Genomic DNA, 22,676 nt, shown 5'->3' with positions numbered 1-22,676 from the left:
GATTGACAGGGCTATCGAGCGCTCTCCTCCTCTGGCTGGCCCTGTCTGCGTTCTAAATCTCGCGCCTGCGCCGTAGGGGTCTTCAGTTGGCGCAGGCGCACTGAAAGGAGGACGCTCACTCGGCCGCTCCTTCCTCAGTGCGCCTGCGCCGGGTGTAGAAGTGACGTCATCGGCACAGGTGCACTGAGGAAGGAGTGGCCGAGCGAGCGTCCTCCTATCAGTGCGCCTGCGCCGACTGAAGACCGGTACGGCACAGGCACGAGATTTAGAACGCAGACAGGGCCAGCCAGAGGAGGAGAGCGCTTGCTGGCCCTGTCAATCAACAAGAGGAGGGGGCGTTTTTTTGAAAGGAGGATGCGGCGGCTACCAGCAAGTAACCGCCCTACTTGCTGGTAGCCAGGTAATTAACATATTATAAAAGTGCAGTTTTTAAAGAAACTAGACAACCGATAAGGGTAAGAGCACTTTATATTGAATAATCGCACTATAAGGATTTTAATTAGCCCAAAAATTCTCTTACACAAGACCATTTTACTCTGAGTTGTACACATCCATAATACTGTACCCACACAAGTGTATGAGGGATTTATGTTTAGATTTTATACAGAGGCATACAACAGTTATTTTTAAAGAGGATTCTGTACAAATCTGACAGAAAATAAGCCATAGCATTTTTCATAAACTTCCATAGATGGTGGATATAAAAAGTCTACACACCCCTGTTAAAATGTCAGGTTTCTTTGATGTAAACAAATGAGACAAAGATAAATCATTTCAGAACTTTTTCCACCTTTAATGTGACCTATAAACTGTACAACTCAATTGAAAAACAAACTGAAATCTTTTAGGTAGAGGGAAGAAAAAATATAAAAATAAAATAATATGGTTGCATAAGTGTACACACCTTTAAACTAATACTTTGTTGAAGCACCTTTTGATTCTATTACAGCACTCAGTCTTTTTGGGTATGAGTCTATCAGCATAGCACATTTTGACTTGGCAAGATTTGCCCACTCTTCTTTGCAAAAACACTCCAAATCTGTCAGATTGCGAGGGCATCTCCTGTGCACAACCCTCTTCAGATCACCCCACAGATTTTCAATCGGATTCAGGTCTGGGCTCTGGCTGGGCCATTCCAAAACTTTCATCTTCTTCTGGTGAAGCCATTCCTTTGTTGATTTGGATGTATGCTTTGGGTCGTTGTCATGCTGAAAGATGAAGTTCCTCTTCATCTTCAGCTTTCTAGCAGAAGCCTGAAGGTTTTGTGCCAATATTGACTGGTATTTGGAACTGTTCATAATTCCCTCTAGCTTAACTAAGGCCCCAGTTCCAGCTGAAGAAAAACAGCTCCAAAGCATGATGCTGCCACCACCATGCTTAACTGTGGGTATGGTATTCTTTTGGTGATGTGCAGTGTTGTTCTTGGTTTCATCAGATCATAACACCTTTTCCCACATGCTATTGGGAGACTTCAGATGTGGTTTTGCAAAATGTAGCCTGGCTTGGATGTTTTTCTTTGTAAGAAAAGGCTTTTGTCTTGCCACTTTACCCCATAGCCCAGACATATGAAGAATACGGGAGATTGTTGTCACATGTACCACACAGCCAGTACTTGCCAGATATTCCTGCAGCTCCTTTAATGTTGCTGTAGGCCTCTTGGTAGCCTCCCAGACCAGTTTTCTTCTCGTCTTTTCATCAATTTTGGAGGGACGTCCAGTTCTTGGTAATGTCACTGTTGTGCCATATTTTCTCCATTTGATGATGTCTTCACTGTCTTCCATGGTATATCTAATGCCTTGGAAATTCTTTTGTACCCTTCTCCTGACTGATACATTTTAACAATGAGATCCCTCTGATGTTTTGGAAGCTCTCTGTGGACCATGGCTTTTGCTGTGGGATGCGACTAAGAACATTTCAGGAAAAACCAACTAGGGCAGCTGAACTTTATTTGGGGTTAATCAGAGGCACTTTAAATGATGGCAGTTGTATGCTGACTCCTATTTAACATGATTTTGAATGTGATTGCTTAATTCTGAACACAGCTACATCCCCAGTTATAAGAGGGTGTGCACACTTATGCAACCACATTATTATTATTTTTTTTGTTTTCTTCCCTCCACCTAAAAGATTTCAGTTTGTTTTTCAATTGAGTAGTACAGTTTATAGGTCACATTAAAAGGTGGAAAAAGTTCTGAAATGATTTATCTTGACCTGACATTTTACCAGGGGTGTGTAGACTTTTTATATCCACTGTATACAAAGGTATTCATACATATGAAATCCAATAGAATCTGCATGGCAGCACACAGAGGCCATCCAGGCTCCATGCCTGTTGGGTACAATAAGCCCTAAGGGTGTGTTATTACAGATACCATAGATTTACCTCCTGTTGCATACTGAGCACATTTGCAGGTGCATCCATCATTATCTACATCCTTGGTGCTGAAGTCGGTTCCTGTGGGGGCAAAACTACTTGTCCGCCCTGCAGTTCCACTGTATCCTTTGACGCCTAGCCTACAGAAGAAAAAACAGTAATACAGCTGTGAACATAAATGGCTACAAGTAATTATTTGGGCATTGAAAACAAGTGTCAAGTACCGTATGTTTTTTAGTAAATTTTATACTTTGTAAATTTTAACTATCCTATAAATAAAATATATCAGTAATATAACCATATTATACTAGTGTTATTTATTGAAACTCATTTTGGTGTAGAATTACAATGTGTCACGGCGGACAGGATCTCAGATACACAGACAACCAAATACACAAGTGTCTAGGCTAGATGCTCGGGAAAGGTCACCTCCTAGCACATCCCTGACTTCTCTCCCTATGCTGCTAAGTCCACATTCAGACCTTGATGGTAGGAATGATGTGTCCTCGTGCCTGGACTGCAAACACCCTAGAATCACTGAGATGGTGAAAGGGGAGAAGGGGCAAAAGACACACAAATAGCCTAGACCGCAAACAACACAAACAGAAATCAAACTTATCTGAGCTGGAACAGACAATCCTTCCTTCCTTGAATCCAAGGCCAGACTGAATTCTATAACCTGCACGGCCCTCTGGGATTGAAGGCAATTTAAGCCAATGACCCCACCCAGAGCACCTGAAGGAAGGCGGATCCAGCATTATTCCAAAACAAACAAAAGGTTAGACACGTGCTGCCAATCTGACAGACCTCCGCACACCGTCCGAGCAGGGCATGACAGTACCCCCCTTCTACGGGTGACCTCCGGGCACCCCGGACCAACCTTATCCGGGTGGGCTCTGTGAAAAGCCCTAACCAGTCGGCTGGCGTTGACCTCCAGTGCCGGAACCCACATCCTCTCCTCGGGGCCGTATCCCCTCCAGTGTACCAGGTACTGAAGGGAACCCCGAAGAACTCTAGAGTCAAGAATCCTGGAGATCTCGAACTCTAAATTCCCATCGACCAGAACAGGAGGAGGGGGCAATGGCGATGGTTCCACTGGTCTCACATATTTTTTCAATAAAGATCTATGGAACACATCATGGATCCTCCAAGTCTGTGGAAGATCCAGTCGAAATGCTACTGGATTGATCAGCGCAGATATTTTGTACGGGCCGATAAATCTTGGACCCAGTTTCCAAGATGGCACTCTCAATTTAATATTTTTAGTGGACAACCCCACCAGATCACCCACACACAGGTCCGGACCAGTCACACGTCTCCTGTCAGCCATTCGCTTATATCTCTCACCCATCGTCTCCAAATTCACTTGTATCCTCCGCCAGATAGAGGATAAGGTAGAAGAAAACCTTTCCTCCTCTGGCATCCCAGAGGAACTAGTCCCAGAAAAGGACCAAACTGAGGATGAAAACCATATGTGCAAAAAAATGGCGACTTACCCGTGGATTCCTGTGTATGGTTATTCAAAGCAAACCTCGCTAAGGGCAGGAATGAGGACCAGTCCTCCTGATTCTCCGCCACAAAGCACCTCAAGTAGGTCTCCAGGTTCTGATTAGTACGCTCCGTCTGTCCATTCGACTGCGGATGGAAAGCCGAAGAGAACGAAAGTTGAATGCCAAGCCGAGAGCAGAACGCCCTCCAGAACCTGGAGACAAACTGCTTGCCCCTATCAGAAACCACATCCAAAGGAATACCATGCAATCTCACGATATTGTCAACAAAAATTTGCGCAAGAGTCTTGGCATTAGGCAGACTAGTTAACGATATAAAATGAGTCATCTTGCTAAAACGATCAACTACCACCAAAATTACTGTTTTTCCCGAGGAACTCGGCAGATCCGTAATAAAGTCCATGGACAAGTGCGTCCAAGGACGAGACGGAATAGATAAAGGAAGGAGTGAACCAGCCGGTCGAGTATGAGCAACCTTAGATCGTGCACAGGTCTCACAAGCTGCCACGTAATCCTCAATGCTCCTACGTAACCCGGGCAACCAGAACCTCCGGGACACAAGGTCACAGGTGGAATTACCACCAAGATGTCCGGCAAGGACAGTATCGTGATGTTCCTTGAAAACCTTGTATCGCAGTTCTTCGGGAACAAACAACCTCCCTGGGGGACAAGAACCAGGAGCCCCCTCCTGGGCTCCCAACACCTCCATCTCCAATTCGGGATACAGAGCGGAAACCACAACCCCGTCAGCCAAAATCAGAGCAGGATCCTCTGAATCACCTCCCCCAGGAAAACAGCGAGACAACGCATCTGCCTTGATGTTTTTGACCCCCGGACGAAAAGTAACAACAAAATTGAACCTGATAGAAAACAGTGACCATCTGGCCTGTCTAGGATTCAGACGCTTGGCAGATTGCAGGTAAGCCAAATTCTTATGAATTTTCTATAATAGTTAGTAAACCCCAAAAACCGCATCAAAGCTTTCTGATTCTCTGGTCGGTCCCATTCCAGAACCGCCCGGACCTTTTCGAGGTCCATACGAAAACCAGAGTCGGAAAGCAGATATCCCAAAAACGGAAGCTCCTGCACAGAAAACACACATTTTTCCAATTTGGCATATAACTTATTCTCCTGAAGGATCGTCAAAACCTGTCTCACATGATCCTGATGGGTCTTCAGATCAGGAGAGTAAATTAAAATGTCATCTAAGTAAACTACCACGAACCTCCCCACCAAGTGATGAAAAATGTCATTGACGAATCGCTGAAATACCGCTGGCGCGTTCGTCAACCCAAAAGGCATAACCAGATTCTCAAAATGACCCTAGTGCGTATTGATGGCTGTCTTCCACTCATCCCCTTCCTTGATTCTGATCAGATTGTAGGCCCCTCTCAAATCCAACTTGGAGAATACCCTGGCACCAACAATCTGATCAAAAAGTTCGGAGATCAAAGGAAGGGGATACGGATCGCAATACGGTTCCATTCCCGAAAATCCAAACACGGTCTCAGTGATCCATACTTTTTCTTGACAAAGAAAAAACCTACTGCCACCGGAGACTTTGATGGCCTAATATGACCTTTTGCCAAACTCTCGGCGATATACTTTCGCATGAACTCTCTTTCAGGTTGGGAAAGATTGTAAAGGCGAGACTTTGGCAACTTAGCTCCTGGGATGAGATTAACTGGACAATCATAGTCACGATGAGGGGGCAATTCCTGGGTCCCACCCTCCGAAAAGACATCCGCAAAGTCTGAGAGATACAGGGAGTGCAGAATTATTAGGCAAGTTGTATTTTTGAGGATTAATTTTATTGTTGAACAACAACCATGTTCTCAATGAACCCAAAAAACTCATTAATATCAAAGCTGAATATTTTTGGAAGTAGTTTTTAGTTTGTTTTTAGTTTTAGCTATTTTAGGGGGATATCTGTGTGTGCAGGTGACTATTACTGTGCATAATTATTAGGCAACTTAACAAAAAACAAATATATAACCATTTCAATTATTTATTTTTACCAGTGAAACCAATATAACATCTCAACATTCACAAATATACATTTCTGACATTCAAAAACAAAACAAAAACAAATCAGTGACCAATATAGCCACCTTTCTTTGCAAGGACACTCAAAAGCCTGCCATCCATGGATTCTGTCAGTGTTTTGATCTGTTCACCATCAACATTGCGTGCAGCAGCAACCACAGCCTCCCAGACACTGTTCAGAGAGGTGTACTGTTTTCCCTCCTTGTAAATCTCACATTTGATGATGGACCACAGGTTCTCAATGGGGTTCAGATCAGGTGAACTAGGAGGCCATGTCATTAGATTTTCTTCTTTTATACCCTTTCTTGCTAGCCACGCTGTGGAGTACTTGGACGCGTGTGATGGAGCATTGTCCTGCAGGAAAATCATGCTTTTCTTGAAGGATGCAGACTTCTTCCTGTACCACTGCTTGAAGAAGGTGTCTTCCAGAAACTGGCAGCAGGACTGGGAGTTGAGCTTGACTCCATCCTCAACCCGAAAAGGCCCCACAAGCTCATCTTTGATGATACCAGCCCAAACCAGTACTCCACCTCCACCTTGCTGGCGTCTGAGTCGGACTGGAGCTCTCTGCCCTTTACCAATCCAGCCACGGGCCCATCCATCTGGCCCATCAAGACTCACTCTCATTTCATCAGTCCATAAAACCTTAGAAAAATCAGTCTTGAGATATTTCTTGGCCCAGTCTTGACGTTTCAGCTTGTGTGTCTTGTTCAGTGGTGGTCGTCTTTCAGCCTTTCTTACCTTGGCCATGTCTCTGAGTATTGCACACCTTGTGCTTTTGGGCACTCCAGTGATGTTGCAGCTCTGAAATATGGCCAAACTGGTGGCAAGTGGCATCTTGGCAGCTGCACGCTTGACTTTTCTCAGTTCATGGGCAGTTATTTTGCGCCTTGGTTTTTCCACACGCTTCTTGCGACCCTGTTGACTATTTTGAATGAAACACTTGATTGTTCGATGATCACGCTTCAGAAGCTTTGCAATTTTAAGAGTGCTGCATCCCTCTGCAAGATATCTCACTATTTTTGACTTTTCTGAGCCTGTCAAGTCCTTCTTTTGACCCATTTTGCCAAAGGAAAGGAAGTTGCCTAATAATTATGCACACCTAATATAGAGTGTTGATGTCATTAGACCACACCCCTTCTCATTACAGAGATGCACATCACCTAATATGCTTAATTGGTAGTAGGCTTTCGAGCCTATACAGCTTGGAGTAAGACAACATGCATAAAGAGGATGATGTGGTCAAAATACTCATTTGCCTAATAATTCTGCACGCAGTGTATTGAGGTAGAACCGCAGTGGACACCCCAGAGATAGATGTGCCAAGACAATTCTCCGAACAAAATTCTCCCCAACCAATAATTTGTCTTGCTTGCCAATCAATAATTGGATTATGTTTTGTCAACCACGGTAAACCTAGGACTATAGGAGCAGGCAAATCCCTCATGACAAAACAAGATATAAACTCTACATGTGAATCACCCACCCTCAACTGAATACCATGTGCAATATGAGTGAGACTCCTTTGAGAAAGAGGTGAATAATCTATTGCAAACACCGGAATCTCCCTTTCTAAAGTGCACGTACTTAGACCCAGATTCTGAAGAAAAAGAAAGTCAATAAGGTTTAACCCAGCACCACAGTCAATGAATACCTCAACAGAAAATTTTCTTGAATCTAGCGTCACCATAGCTGGAAGGAGAAAACGAGAATTACAGGGAGCTTGCATACCTGCTTATTCCACTACTCCATTCACGCTAACAAAATGGTCACTTTTTCCACAGTAGTAACATAGTTTATGTAATCTCCTAAAGTTTTTCCTACCAGAACGAAGATATCTGATCCAACTGCATGGGTTCCTCCCCTACCCCAGAGCTATAAGTAATATCACCCTGGGCAGCAGGTGAGACGAAACCACACGCAGAAGGGATCCCTTGCATGGAGGGACCCTTACACCTCTCTCTGATACGTCTATCCAATCGTATAGCCAAAGACATAGCATTCTCTAGAGTATCCGGGTACTCATGAAAAGCCAGGGCATCTTTCAACCTCTCAGATAACCCCTGACAAAACTGACTACGTAACGCAGGGTCGTTCCACCCTGACTCAGTAGCCTATCTCCTAAACTCTACGCAGTAAACCTCTGCAGTATGTTCACCCTGTAATAAGTTACGCAATTTAGATTCTGCCATCGAGACCCGATCTGGGTCATCGTAAATCAATCCCAGGGCTTTGAAAAATTCCTCCACCGACCGGAGGGCCAGAGAACCGGGCGGCAGAGAAAAAGCCCAGGATTGCGCGTCCCCTTTAAGCAGAGACATGATGATACCAACCCTCTGACTTTCATCACCTGACAAAAATGGACGAAAATACAATTTGCATGACTCTTTAAAGCGGATAAAATCATCCGCACCCCCTGTAAATTTCTCGGGAAGAGCGACTTTAGGTTCCCCACCAATTTGACCTGCACCTGATGCCAGAACACTCTGACACTGTGTGACCGAACTACGCAGATCCGCAACCTCTAGGGATAATCCCTGCATGCGGTCAACCAGTGCATCAATTGACGCCATCACAAAACCGCTGAGTAATGGCAGTCACAGTATGGCGGGTTATAATGTCACGGCGGACAGGATCTCAGATACACAGACAACCAAATACTGTACACAAGTGTCTAGGCTAGATGCTGGGGAAAGGTTACCTCCTAGCACATCCCTGACTCTCCCTATGCTGCTAAGCCCACATTCAGACCTTGATGGTAGGAATGATGTGTCCTCGTGCCTGGACTGCAAACACCATAGAATCCCTGAGATGGTGAAAGGGGAGAAGGGGCAGAAGACACACAAATAGCCTAGACCGCAAACAACACAAACAGAAACCAAACTTATCTGAGCTGGAACAGACAATCCTTCCTTCCTTGAATCCAAGGCCAGACTGAATTCTATAACCCGCACGGCCCTCTGGGATTGAAGGCAATTTAAGCCAATGACCCCACCCAGAGCACCTGAAGGAAGGCGGATCCAGCATGATTCCAAAACAAACAAAAGGTTAGACACGTGCTGCCAATCTGACAGACCTCCGCACACCGTCCGAGCAGGGCATGACACAATGAAATTGTAGTTCTAACTTATGGTCTACATAAGTAAGACAGTAAGAACTGCACCTAGGTGCCCCTTGCATGAAAAATACAGAAAGTTGTATGGCTCTCAGTTACCCTAGGGAATGAGTCCACAGACCTCGAACATTTACTCTATGGTTGTATTCACAGAGGTAATTTATGGTCAAGTAGACTAAAGCCTTATTCACACGTCAGTGCTTTGGTCAGTGATTTCCATCAGTGATTGTGAGCCAAAATCAGGATTGGAGCCTCCACAGACATAAGGTATAAGGAAAAAATCTGCACCTGTTCTATGTTTAGATCCGCACCTGGTTTTGGCTCAAAATCACTGATGGAAATCACTGATCAAACACTGACTGTGTGAAAGAGGCATAAGGAGTAAGAGCTCACAGTTCATTGTGGTTGTGCTCTGGTTCAGAAAAGCATTCCATTAAGTAGTCTGATGGCTGTTTATACGTTTTTTTGTTCTCTCCCTTCTGTGATAATATTTGGGCTGCAGAACTATTGCAGGTTCACTTCCTCTGAGATGCAGCATCAAAGCTTTCAGTATAGTCTGATGTCTGTCAAAAGACAAAGGCAGATCATGCCCGGTACAGATGTGCCAAGCCAATCCAAATACCCTGTGACATTTCCAGTTGTTTGTCTAGAATATTGTTTGCCTCAGATGAGGAAAAAAAACAAAAAGGCTGATTTCCAATCCATACACAAACATGTCCTGTTTGTCTTGAAGTGAGCCAGGAGGCTTCCATAAGTCTGCCAGTTATGATTTCCCTACCCACCAGGCTGTGTGTGCACGCTGCACTAAACTAAACTAAATTATAAGAGCCACTAAAGAGATTGTGCAAGTGTGTATTAATCCGACATTTTCTCAGATCTAGCATTCTAGAAGACTAGAAGTCTACAGGGCTCTGTCGTTTGAAACAATTAATTTGCTAATAAATTATACAGAATACATACAAAGTATACTCTCTCTCTCTCACTATATATATATATATATATATATATTCATTTTGTAACATCATGTAGTTCCATATTTTACATATGATTATTAAAGCTGGGTGATCAGTTAGCTGTCTATTTAAATTTTAGGGTGTATCTCATCATGACAAACCCCTTTTTGATGATGATGGCCAGCTGATTGACACAATCCGGCCAGCAACCAATATCACCAGTTGTGGCTAGCCTATCGACAGTGGTTGTCTCTGTTTAAGAGCTGTCAGAATAATGGGGAAAAGCAAAGATGTCTAAAGTTAAAAAGAACCGATGCCTGGCTCTGGATTTGATAAAGTGGTAACTGCACATATACGGCCACCTCTGTCTTGAAATAAATAGTCACTCTTAGGTCTGTGTAACTCTATTTCAGTGAATAGGGGGTTGTGTATGAACATTGTTCTCTTGGTGAAATCCAGAGCCAGGACTCCTTCATTCTTGACCACCCTGACATGTCAAGACAAGGTTTTTTTTCATCAGAAAACCCTTAAAGGGATTCTCCAGGAATTAAGGAAATGAAAATACTTAACTGTTACTTTATAATAAATATATATTCCCAAATACCTTTAATTAGTTATAATGGCTTGTTTTGTCTGGGGAACAATCATTAGCAGAAATAAGGACAAGTTACTTCACAACACTCAGCTAAAGAGCTGCCTCATCCTCCTCTCTGCTCTTCTTGTCAGGGATTATTATCCTGAATACAGTTTAATATAATCTTCAGCTGAATGAATCTCTGTAGGAATGGAGTTCATAAGGAGACATGAAGTACAGAGAGGATGGAAATGACAGACTGTGGTAATGTGAGGCTGTAGTAATTGAGACTTCATACAAGTGCTGCTGCTCATTACCTCCATCCTCCTCTCTGTACTTCATGTCTCCTCATAAACTCAATTTCAACACCGATTTATCTGAAGATCTTATCAGCTATCTTCAGGATCCCATTACAAGTAGAGCAGAGAGGAGGATGAGGCAGATCTTTATCTCAGTGTTGTGAAGTAACATGTCCTGAAGTGTAATTAGGACAAGTTTTGTGTATACTAATAACTAATAATATAAAATAAGCCATTATAACTAATGAAAGGGATTTTAGAATATATTTATAATAAAGTAATATTTAAGTATTTTCATTTTCTTAATTCCCAGAGAACCCCTTTAAGGTACACTTACACTGGACTAGTATCAGGACTATTATCATGAACAAACATTTGTACGAACACTTGTTCCTGATAACTGGCCCAAGTAAAGGTACCACTGATTATCCAATGAATGAGCAAAATGCTTGGTCATCCATTGAATTAATCATTTATCCAGACACCTAAATCATAGTTTCTGGGCAGCAGACCCTGCTGTGTAAACTGCACTTTACTGCCCAGAAATAATGAAAAGTATAAGGACGAGCAATTGCAGTAGCCCTTACTCATACTCATATAATGGAGGTGATCATTGCATGTTAATACAGGTCTTACCTCCACTGATGAGCAGGCATTTATTGGGAAGGAACGGTCACGGTAAATACACCCTTAGAATGCACTGTACTTACAAGGTCACATTTTAATAGAAAATAATATTTTTATATAAACTGTAAAACTGTTCAAAGGTAAACATACATTAGAAAAATGTAGCACTTACACATGTCCCCATAAAGAACACATAATAGCCATTAGGTTTTTAGAATAGCCCTGATCCAAAAATGATATGAATAAATGTTACCTGTAATTATTTCCCTCACTACCCAAAGAGAAGACATCATATAGGGAGTATGCTTCATTCCCATCCCAGTCCTGTAGCAGGATCCTCAGGGTGTATGAACCTTGAGATGTTAACTGGTGAACAAATTCATTTCCCAACCAGTATTCACCAGTGGGTGATCCAAAACCCTGTAAAGGATTATGTAATGTTATTTCTCAGATACGGTTTTCACATTTGTTGACATTTTTGCAATTTAATAAAATGTCTCAGATTATAAAACATGGTAACTTTCTTCAAGAAATAGCGCCCCACCTGCCCGAAGGTTGTAAAAGGTATTACCAGTAATAAAAAAGTCATGCTCGGTGCAATTCAGAATCTCTGTACACTTATGCATAATATTAATATGTGTCTGGTAAAGTGTCGCCAGGGCTTCATAAATATGTCAGTAAGCCTAAACACATTCTTTTTATGTACAGTACAGACCAAAAGTTTGGACACACCTTCTCATTCAAAGAGTTTTCTTTATTTTCATGACTATGAAAATTGTAGATTCACACTGAAGGCATCAAAACTATGAATTAACACATGTGGAATTATATACATAACAAACAAGTGTGAAACAACTGAAAATATGTCATATTCTAGGTTCTTCAAAGTAGCCACCTTTTGCTTTGATTACTGCTTTGCACACTCTTGGCATTCTCTTGATGAGCTTCAAGAGGTAGTCCCCTGAAATGGTTTTCACTTCATAGGTGTGCCCTGTCAGGTTTAATAAGTGGGATTTCTTGCCTTATAAATGGGGTTGGGACCTTCAGTGGCATTGAGGAGAAGTCAGGTGGATACACAGCTGATAGTCCTACTAAATAGACTGTTAGAATTTGTATTATGGCAAGAAAAAAGCAGCTAAGTGAAGAAAAACTAGTGGCCATCATTACTTTAAGAAATGAAGGTCAGTCAGTCAGCCGAAAAATTGGGAAAACTTTGAAAGTAAGGGCTATTTGACCATGAAGGAGAGTGATGGGGTGCTGTGCCAGATGACCTGGCCTCCACAGTCACCGGACCTGAACCCAATCGAGATGGTTTGGGGTGAGCTGGACCGCAGAGTGAAGGCAAAAGGGCCAACAAGTGCTAAGCATCTCTGGGAACTCCTTCAAGACTGTTGGAAAACCATTTCAGGGGACTACCTCTTGAAGCTCATCAAGAGAATGCCAAGAGTGTGCAAAGCAGTAATCAAAGCAAAAGGTGGCTACTTTGAAGAACCTAGAATATGACATATTTTCAGTTGTTTCACACTTGTTTGTTATGTATATAATTCCACATGTGTTAATTCATAGTTTTGATGCCTTCATAGTCATGAAAATAAAGAAAACTCTTTGAATGAGAAGGTGTGTCCAAACTTTTGGTCTGTACTGTATATAAACTAAAAAACACTGAGCAGGACGCATGAATATGGGCAAAAGGTGGCATATTATACATGTTGCATGATATCAGTTTAGCAATACAGCTTCTGTGTGGCTTTTTGCTGCTTGCCTACATAATTGTCAGTCAAAATTTGTTCAAAGGGCTTCCCTACATTAGGCATATTGACAAAATGGGATATGGCATTAGGGTATAGGGTATAAGGAAAATTTCAGTTTCCTGGACCTTGTTCTGCCAGGTGAGGCGGCTGCTATTTCTAGCCAGAGAGTGAGTAAAGGGTGCCTCTCCATTCGACTCAGTGGGACTTACGGAAGCAAGAAGCATGGGCCTTTTTGCCCATAGTAACTAATTAAAGTTGGAGCTTCAATTCCGTATGATGCTTATTTGCTATTAAGGGCATGTATGATGTGTGTATGTGTAATAAATGCTTCAAAAGGCTTCAGTCGGTGCCCAGGCTGCTGTAATCACAAAACTTCTTTTCAAACTAGCGGATGCAGATGAATCTGTTTTCAGATCACTGCTTATCCTGAGCTGTATCTGTCGCAAGAATTCTGCCAGCTTTGACTTTGGATTTGTACAACCACGCTTCTCTGTATACATTCTGGTACCTCGCTTCTGAAACACCATATTTAATCCATTAGCAGTTGCTGTTTGAGTCTACTCAGAGACTGTCATGTGGGAATCTCTGAAGGAAGTCCATACTCCCATTCGTGGTATTTAAATATTTCAAAATCCTTTAGACTACCAATTGGTTTACCGAAGCCAAATTCAATAGTGTCACAGTGGACCCATGATCATGTCCTGGGGCTTGACAAAGACAGTATGCTTTAATAACTAATTGGATTAAATCTTTCTTCAGGCAGAGGGATGAAAGCAGCAACCTTCTTGGTTATTTTGACAGCTTCATGAATTATCCACTACACTAGAACGCCTCTGTTTTCCTTGGTTTTCACTTACTGGGGGTCACTTACTAAAGTATAGTGTTTCACGTGTCTGTCTTTGTAAAATAAAACAATGGGGAAAGATCTGACCAATTAAGAGGCACATGCTTTAATAATTTTGCTGCATCTTCTGCTATCTGTGCACCCGAACAGAAATTTACTAGGAGAAAATCTAGACAGGAGCTGGAGTAGATTTCTGATGCAATGTACAACAAATTTTTTTTTGTTGTACATTGCTACTTTTCTACCAAAACTGGTGAAGAACTTTAGCACATGACCCCTACAGTGTACAAAAATATAATTTCCTGAGTCTAAGATTCTACAGATATTAGTCACTGCACAGAATTATGTGCCTGTTCTGTATTATGCTACTTATCATTAATTTTGACATGTGTGCATATATAAAAATTTGGACACAGCTTGGTTTTGTCGGAAATGTTAAAACAGCTCAAAACTTGCCAAATTTAAATATTTTACTAGATGAAATTAATGGGCAAATGTAAAAAATGTCTTAGCATCCATGGAAACGAGAACAACATAGCTATGAGGGAACACATCACTATGTGCTCTGTGAACTAGTTAATCTCCCGTGCCCCTATTTATAGCAAACATGGTGAAGTGGTATGTGCAACTCCGTTCACTAATGTATTGCAGATCCAGCTGTCGGCAATGTATATCATAAATGATGTCTATTTTAAGATGATTATTAAGCAAACATTGATGTGCATCTTATCAAGAAATCACAGCTGTTACATCGAAGGAGGCTTACACAGAATAAAAATAGATTTACTTAGTGAACCTATATAGGGATGCATTCACAGCTGAGACTGTGCATAAGTACACCTCACTGCAGCTTTTACTTGTTTCACATTTTATGTTGCAGCCTAGTGCTAAAATAAATTAAAAAAATCTAGTTTTCCCCCATCATTCTGCACTCAATCGCCCTTAATGAGAAAGTGAAAACAGAATTTTAGAAATATTAGCAAATTTTTTAAAAAGGAAAAACTACAATTTTCTCAGGTACATTAGTATTCAGACCCTTTGCTATGACACTTGAAATTTAGCTTTAGGTGCCTTCAATTTCTCTTGATGATCTTTGAGATGTTTCTTCATCTTGATTGGAGTCCACCGTCAATAAATTCAGTTATTGGACATGATTTGGAAAGCTACACCCCTATCTATCTAAGGTCTCACAGCTGACAATGCATATCAGAGCAAAAACCAAGGCATGAGGAGGAAAGAACTGCTTGTAGAGCCTAGAAACAGGATTGTGTGGAGGCACAGATCTGGAAAAGGGTACAAAAAATGTCTACTGCACTAAATGTTTCCAAGAGCACTGTGGTCTCCTGATTCTTAAATGGAAGAAGATTGAAACAATCAGGACTCATCCTAGAGCTGGCTAACCCTCCAAACTTAAGGGGGAACATGGCCTTGGTAAGAGAGGTGACCAAGATCACAGTGGTCACTCTACCTGAGCTCCAAAGATCCTGTGTGCAGATGGGAGAAATTTTCAGAAGGTCAATCATCAATGCGACATTCCACTAGTACAGTGAAGCATGGTGGTGGCAGCATCATGCTGTGGGTCAGACTGGTCAGAATTAAGGAAAAGCTTAATGGAGCAAAGTACAGAGATCTTCTTAATGGATGTCTGACCCAGAGTGCTCTGGACCTCAGACTGGGCAGAAGGTTCACATTCCAACAAGACAATGACCCTAAGCACACAGCCAAGACAACACAGAAGTGTCTTATATAAGCTTATATTACACGCACAGATAATCGTTCAGATCATTGCTAACAAGCATTCGTATGAACGCTCATTAGCGATGATCTGGCAGTGTAATTCTGCAGCTAAATACCCGATGAACGAGAAAATGCTTGTTTATTGGGCACATGGAACCTTTCAGCAGGTTGAAAAATTATCATTGGCTGGCAGCAGATCATGCTGTGTAACCACGATCTGCTGCTGCCAAACAGTGATTCAGTATGGGGGCAAGCGATGGAATTGGTGATCGCTCCTCCCCATAATGAGGAGGAGATCGGTGCATGTAATAACAGCGGTCTCCGCCGCTAGGGAGCAGGCAATTACTGGGAAGGAACACTTTATTTCCAACAATTTCCATCATGATCTGCGTGTCTAAAAAAAGCCTAAGAGACAGCTCTGTGAATGTCCTTGACTGGCCCAGCCAGAGCCTTGACTTGAACCCAATGGAAACATTAAAACATCTTCAACTAAGTCCTGAGTAGAGAGTCTAAATACATACGTCAATGCCAGATTTTAGTATTTTATTTTCAATAAATTAGTAAAGATTTTAAACATTCTGTTTTCACTTTGTCATTATGGGGTATTGAGGGCAGAATGATGTGGAAAAATTAGAACTTTTTTTTATTATAGCACAAGGCTGCAACATAACAAAATGTAAAAAAAAAAAAAAGGAAAGCGTGTGAGGACTTTCTGATTGAGCGTGTGAGGACTTTCTGATTGCACTGTATATGGTTTTCTGTTTATATATCGACAAATCTGATGGATTTTTTGCCCAAACAACACAATAAATATCATGCGGTATAATCAGTTGCACCTAACAACAAGTACAGTGGACTCATAGTTATGAGTCTGCTGTATTCATAAGAGGAACACTGCCACATCTACCCCCGCGCTGCTTTCCAGAGACTGATGGCTGCAGTGTATCAGCATGTATATCTCTGCTGACAGGGGCGGGGAGAGATGAGGGGAGAGTTTCCCCTCATAAATACAGCAAACACTTAAGGCCCCTTTAAACAGGCTGAGAAACCACAGAAAATCGCTAACGAGTGTTCATTGGTAAAGGTAAACCCGGTGCTGATTACCCAATGAACAAACAAAATGCTAGTTCGTTGGGTAATATGTTTGTTTGTGCAGGCACCTAAATCGTCGTTTGCCGGCAGCAGATAGTGCCACCTCAACAGCACTCGGTTGCTGATAAACAACGAGTCTGTACGGGGACAAGCGATAGAATTAGTGATCGCTCCTCCCCATACTGTGGAGAAGATCACTGCATGTAAATACAGCTGTGTCCTTCACTGATGAGCAGGAAGCTTGCTGGGAAGGAAAGGTTCCTTCCTGACAATCGTCTGTTCAATTGTCCTGTGTAAGGGCTCATTCAGACGGCCGTATGCGGTCCTCAAAAATGCGAATCAGTTCACTTCTATGGGGCCCTTTTCTTCCATTGCATGGCTCAGCAAAAAATGAAACATGTCCTATACTTGTCCGTGAAAATCAGTACATGGCCCTATTGAAGTCTATGGATCAGCAAAAAAACGGAATGCTATCCTTTTTCTTTGCGGACATGCTGAACTGTCCGCAAAAAAATGGATCTGCATTTTTGCGGACAGCATACGGCCGTCTGAATGAGTCCTAAAGGGACCTTAAATTATGAGTTTGATATATTATTTCATCAGGTGCCATTACCTGTGTGGCATAATATTTATTTTAGTTCACAGGCTGATAACTCATCTCATTTCTAGTGTTCTTTTCATTACATTTTTACATAGTTTTTACAGCAAAATGTAATTAAACATTTGAATTAACCTCCCCATTGATTTCAGTCTGATTTTTCTGACATGAAGCACCAGTCATGCAGTGTATAGGGAGTTCAGGACAGCTGTCGGCCAAGGTGTATGGCCAACTTAAGTGTGGGTGGCATATTTTACTTGTGCCCAGGCCGCATTCTTGTCTCATTTGTGACAGTGGGTCCTGCGAAAATTACACACGGATATGGTCACAAAACGGATATGGTCGTATGCAGGATGCCTTAGAGGAAGCATCTCTGCTAAAGACATCCATAGCTATGGATATGAGCTCCCTTACAATAATCCTATTAAGAGCACATTTAAAAAAAGTTGTAGTATTTCTTTATTATTTAAAGAATTTTATTAAGGTATTTGATTTTTACTTTGTGCAGAGAGAACACAAGGGTGTAAGCAAAGGGTGTTATTCCCTGTTCAAAAATTGCATATAACACAATATTTGGATGATTGAAGGGGTAATATGGGCAAGAATAAATATGGGTCATTAATTTCACTTGGTATATGTCTACCAGTTTGTAATATACAGGGTGGGCCATTTATATGGATACACCTTAATAAAATGGGAATGGTTGGTGATATTAACTTCCTGTTTGTGGCACATTAGTATATGTGAGGGGGGGAAACTTTTCAAGATGGGTGGTGACCATGGTGGCCATTTTGAAGTCGGTCATTTTGAATCCAACTTTTGTTTTTTCAATAGGAAGAGGGTCATGTGAGACATCAAACTTATTGGGAATTTCACAAGAAAAACAATGGTGTGCTTGGTTTTAACGTAACTTTATTCTTTCATGAGTTATTTACAAGTTTCTGACCACTTATAAAATGTGTTTAATGTGCTGCCCATTGTGTTGGATTGTCAATGCAACCCTCTTCTCCCACTCTTCACACACTGATAGCAACACCGCAGGAGAAATGCTAGCACAGGCTTCCAGTATCCGTAGTTTCAGGTGCTGCACATCTCGTATCTTCACAGCATAGACGATTGCCTTCAGATGATACGAGATGTGCAGCACCTGAAACTACGGATACTGGAAGCCTGTGCTAGCATTTCTCCTGCGGTGTTGCTATCAGTGTGTGAAGAGTGGGAGAAAAGGGTTGCATTGACAATCCAACACAATGGGCAGCACATTGAACACATTTTATAAGTGGTCAGAAACTTGTAAATAACTCATGAAAGAATAAAGTTACGTTAAAACCAAACACACCATTGTTTTTCTTGTGAAATTCCTAATAAGTTTGATGTGTCAAATGACCCTCGTCCTATTGAAAAAACAAAAGTTAGATTCAAAATGGCCAACTTCAAAATGGCCGCCATGGTCACCACCCATCTTGAAAAGTTTCCCCCCTCACATATACTAATGTGCCACAAACAGGAAGTTAATATCACCAACCATTCCCATTTTTTTAAGGTGTATCCATATAAATGGCCCACCCTGTACTTTACCTTTTTGGTCTGTATTATTAGATCTGAATTCTGGTCATATGACACCATCCATTCACAAGACAATCCTTCTGCATAGGTCACTTTCATTGCAGAGAGACTCAGAGTGCATCACCATGGGCGATTAGTTGTCATCATGGGAATCCATCCCCCAAGCCTCCTAGATGTATTGTTTACAGAGGGTTCATAGCTAAGACTTAGGGAAGGATTGTGGCACTGCCTACTGACTTCCCATACAAATCAGTAAAGAGGTGACGTGCTCTAGGACTTTCTGCTTTGGAAGACAGAAGAACAGAGCATCAGACTTGATAGACCATCTTGTGGGGTGGACGGGATCATGTGAACAGAGCTCAGATCTAGCGATACAGACCACACATGTAAATAAAGTATGGTACAGACTGAAAAGAATATACAATGTGAAATGAATGACCTATACTTATCATTTCCAGGACAACCCTTCACGTGTATAAAACACATACTTTAGGCTGCATTCACAGGACTATGGGACGGCTGTGCCTGTTGTAATTGTGAACCGCTGATCTACAAAGGGTCTGCGATTGGCAAGATGTGGCAAATAATAGGACATGTCCTATCTTTTGTAGCGCGGAGACACAGATCCAGAAGTACACGAAAACAGACAGAAGCCCATCTCCTATCTTTCGCTGCATCTTGCGGATCGCGGATCCATTGAAGTCAACGGGCCCACACTGCAATGCGGGGTGAACATGGCCAGTGTTTTGCGGATCCGCGGTTTGCGTTCCGCAACACGGGCGCAGTGTCGTGTGAATGCACCCTGACACTGCAAACAATGAGATTCTTATTAAAGATGTATCATATCTAAAATTATGAAAATATTAGTGTGCTTTTCATGTTAACATGTTACCTCTTTGTATTCCTTCCAACTGCGATGGAAATCCACTGATCCATCCCTGCGATGCTGAATTACAGTCCATCCTCCTCCACTTGTATCCATATCACAAAAAGCCTGAATAAGAATATTTTACATCAAATATAGAAAATAGATTCTATACTAGAACAGCATGGATTCTATGGCATGTCATTGCTCTGTGAATTTAATGGGTGGTCCTCTAATGAGTGTGTGCATTGGAACCAGTACATTTCCCATCTCAGGTAAAATGCTGCTAAATACTGATACATAGTACTGTGGTCCAAGAACAACTTCCAATATGGTAACACACATTTTCTTTGATGGTCAGGAGAAATGTCAATAAACAGAACATTACATTCTAGATTTTACTGGTAGCTTTTTGTTTTTCTTTTATTACATTCAGTCAGCAATTGTGTTTGTGTTCAGGTTAAATTATGTTTTTATAAGGCTTTTTTATTCAGTCCAGATGGTTTTACTTTTGACTACTTCTGTTCTGTAGAAGCTGCATGTATATCCAGTTAGGAATCAAGTAAATTGCCATGCTTATTAATGGGAAGATCATACCATTTTCCTCTAATATTTAGACCTACCCCTTACTTCTTCATCAGCCTCCATTGTAAAAAAAAAAACACCACATAATGTAAAGAGGAGAGGTTTGTTACTGGAGAAGAATGATCATAGGGTTTTCCCACTCCTTTACTATTGATGGCCTATCCTTAGGATAGGCCATCAATATCTGATTGGCGGGGGTCCAACACCCTGCACCCCCACAGCTGTTTTAGAGTAGCTCCAGTGACGGAAGTTGGCGCTGGAAATTCAGACCTCCATCCATTGCCCTGTGAATAGAGCATGTAACTGGATTGTTGCTCCTACTAACTTCAGTGGGAGAAGCTCTGCAGTATCCAGCTCCGTTCACTACACAGCGGACTGAGCTGAGTAGTTCCAAGGCAACTTCCAGTGCCAGAGCTACCACAGAACAGCAGGGTGAAGGGTGTCAGACCCCTGCTGATCGGATACTGATGGCCTACCCTGAGGATAGGCCATCAATAGTAAAGGAGTGGACAATCCCTTTAACTTCCTCAAACTGCTACATGACTTTTCAATCCTTAGACCACATGTTGTTAGTTAAAACTAGTAATACTATCTGTGATTGTGTCATTATGGTAGATGCCTATACACAACAGGCACAAAGGTAGAGACAGATATCACCACAGAGTGGACAAGGCATAGCAGGTTCATCAGAATATGAGCTGATTTTAAAGAATGATAGAATTATATTAAAATGGATGTCCACCCTTCAACACCATTTACTTTTTTCATCCATTTTACAGGGGTCAGAGCGCTAGTTTTTGTATACAGAACTCCAAATCCTCTGTATAGCTGTAGACAGTTCCTCCCCTAACCCTGTCATTTACCTGATAAGGGGAGGAAAAAATGTCACAACGTTCAGAAATATACAGCGGACATATATACAGTATGTCCTTTGCACTAGGTTAGATAAATCATCTACACTGCTAAAATAGAATATGTCCTATTGTTCTTTTTGCAGACAAGAATAGACAGTTGTAACATAGTGCGGGACCTGCAGAATGGAAAATGCGGGATTGACATGGCCGGTATCCGTGTTTTGCGAATCTGCAATTTGCAGAACACAAAAAATGGATATGGACGTGTGCATAAGGCCTTACAGTGTGAAAGTAACACACTTCTGCCTTGTTATATTCCCTGATCCAGGTATGTGCAAACCTCTATGGGGAGGATTTAAAGGGGTTTTTCACCCCCAGGGGCTCTGAGGAGGGGACAAACACCCCCTCCCCAGAGTGGCTGGTTCAGACATCCCAACCTGCAAAAACTTATTTCAGGGAGGTGCACGTCTCATTTCAGGGAGGTTTTCTTTTTTTTTTTTTTCACAAACTTTTTATTACATTTTCCAAACATATGAAGTATCTGCACACTGTGCTCTATGGTGTGGAGGACTGGGCTCATCACCCTGCCCCAAATTATTATATTTATGTATATGATTAAAGCATCCAGGGGGTGTGAATTTAACACTGGGGTAAATAATATAATTAAAATTGAGGGTTAAATGTGTAAATGTATTTAAAAAAAAATGCATCTCTCTCAATAGTTATATAGCTACTGAATGAGACAGAAGAAGGGATGCCTTTAACATATATATCTCCTTGAGAAGCCAATTTGACCCTAAAGGGTTAATTCAACCTGTAATCTAAACTCTGTCCTGTCACTTCTCTTATCTCTCTGCTCTGCTATCTGACTGAGATAAACCTTTCCGGGATATATTGTCTCACATGCGGGTGTCAGGGAGCCGCTATCTAATAGCGGGAGACTCCCTGAACTTCAGGGAGACTTGAGATCCCTGCTGGTTGCAAATCGGATGATGACGTGGAGAGACCCGACATCTACTGCTGCGGTGGTGGGGCAAAGGAGCTGGAACCCACCACTGGAAATCAGGTATATATGATGCTCTCCAAGTCTAGGTGCAGCCACACTGAGGGGTTTGCAGAAAAGTCCCCAGTGGTACATTTTGCACCATCCTCATGAACTTGTAACTTTATGCATATTAATGCATCTTACAGCACTATTATTAATGGCTTTGCCACAAATTGCGGCTTGTCAATGCCCTTTTTGGCCATGAATCTTTTAGGAGTCACATACGGCAGGCATAAGTGTACC

The 22,676-nt window shown here is 41.9% G+C and overlaps 1 protein-coding gene across 1 annotated transcript in view; it reads right to left on the bottom strand.

The window, feature by feature from the left end:
* The window catches only part of LOC120995292 (angiopoietin-2-like), a 107,159-nt gene that overhangs the window by 3,782 nt on the left and 80,701 nt on the right, over nt 1–22,676 (bottom strand). The window contains exons 6-8 of the mRNA XM_040424395.1: nt 19,977–20,078; nt 11,750–11,916; nt 2,384–2,514 (exon numbers count right to left, since the gene is read on the bottom strand). Of these exons, the coding sequence (XP_040280329.1) occupies nt 2,384–2,514; nt 11,750–11,916; nt 19,977–20,078 (400 nt within the window). The remainder of the gene's footprint in view (nt 1–2,383; nt 2,515–11,749; nt 11,917–19,976; nt 20,079–22,676) is intronic.

The sequence above is a fragment of the Bufo bufo genome, chromosome 3 (genome assembly GCF_905171765.1).
Source record: "Bufo bufo chromosome 3, aBufBuf1.1, whole genome shotgun sequence".
Lineage (NCBI taxonomy): Eukaryota > Metazoa > Chordata > Amphibia > Anura > Bufonidae > Bufo > Bufo bufo.
The sequence above is the reverse complement of the archived record's forward strand: the minus strand, read 5'-3'. Positions and strand labels throughout refer to the sequence as shown.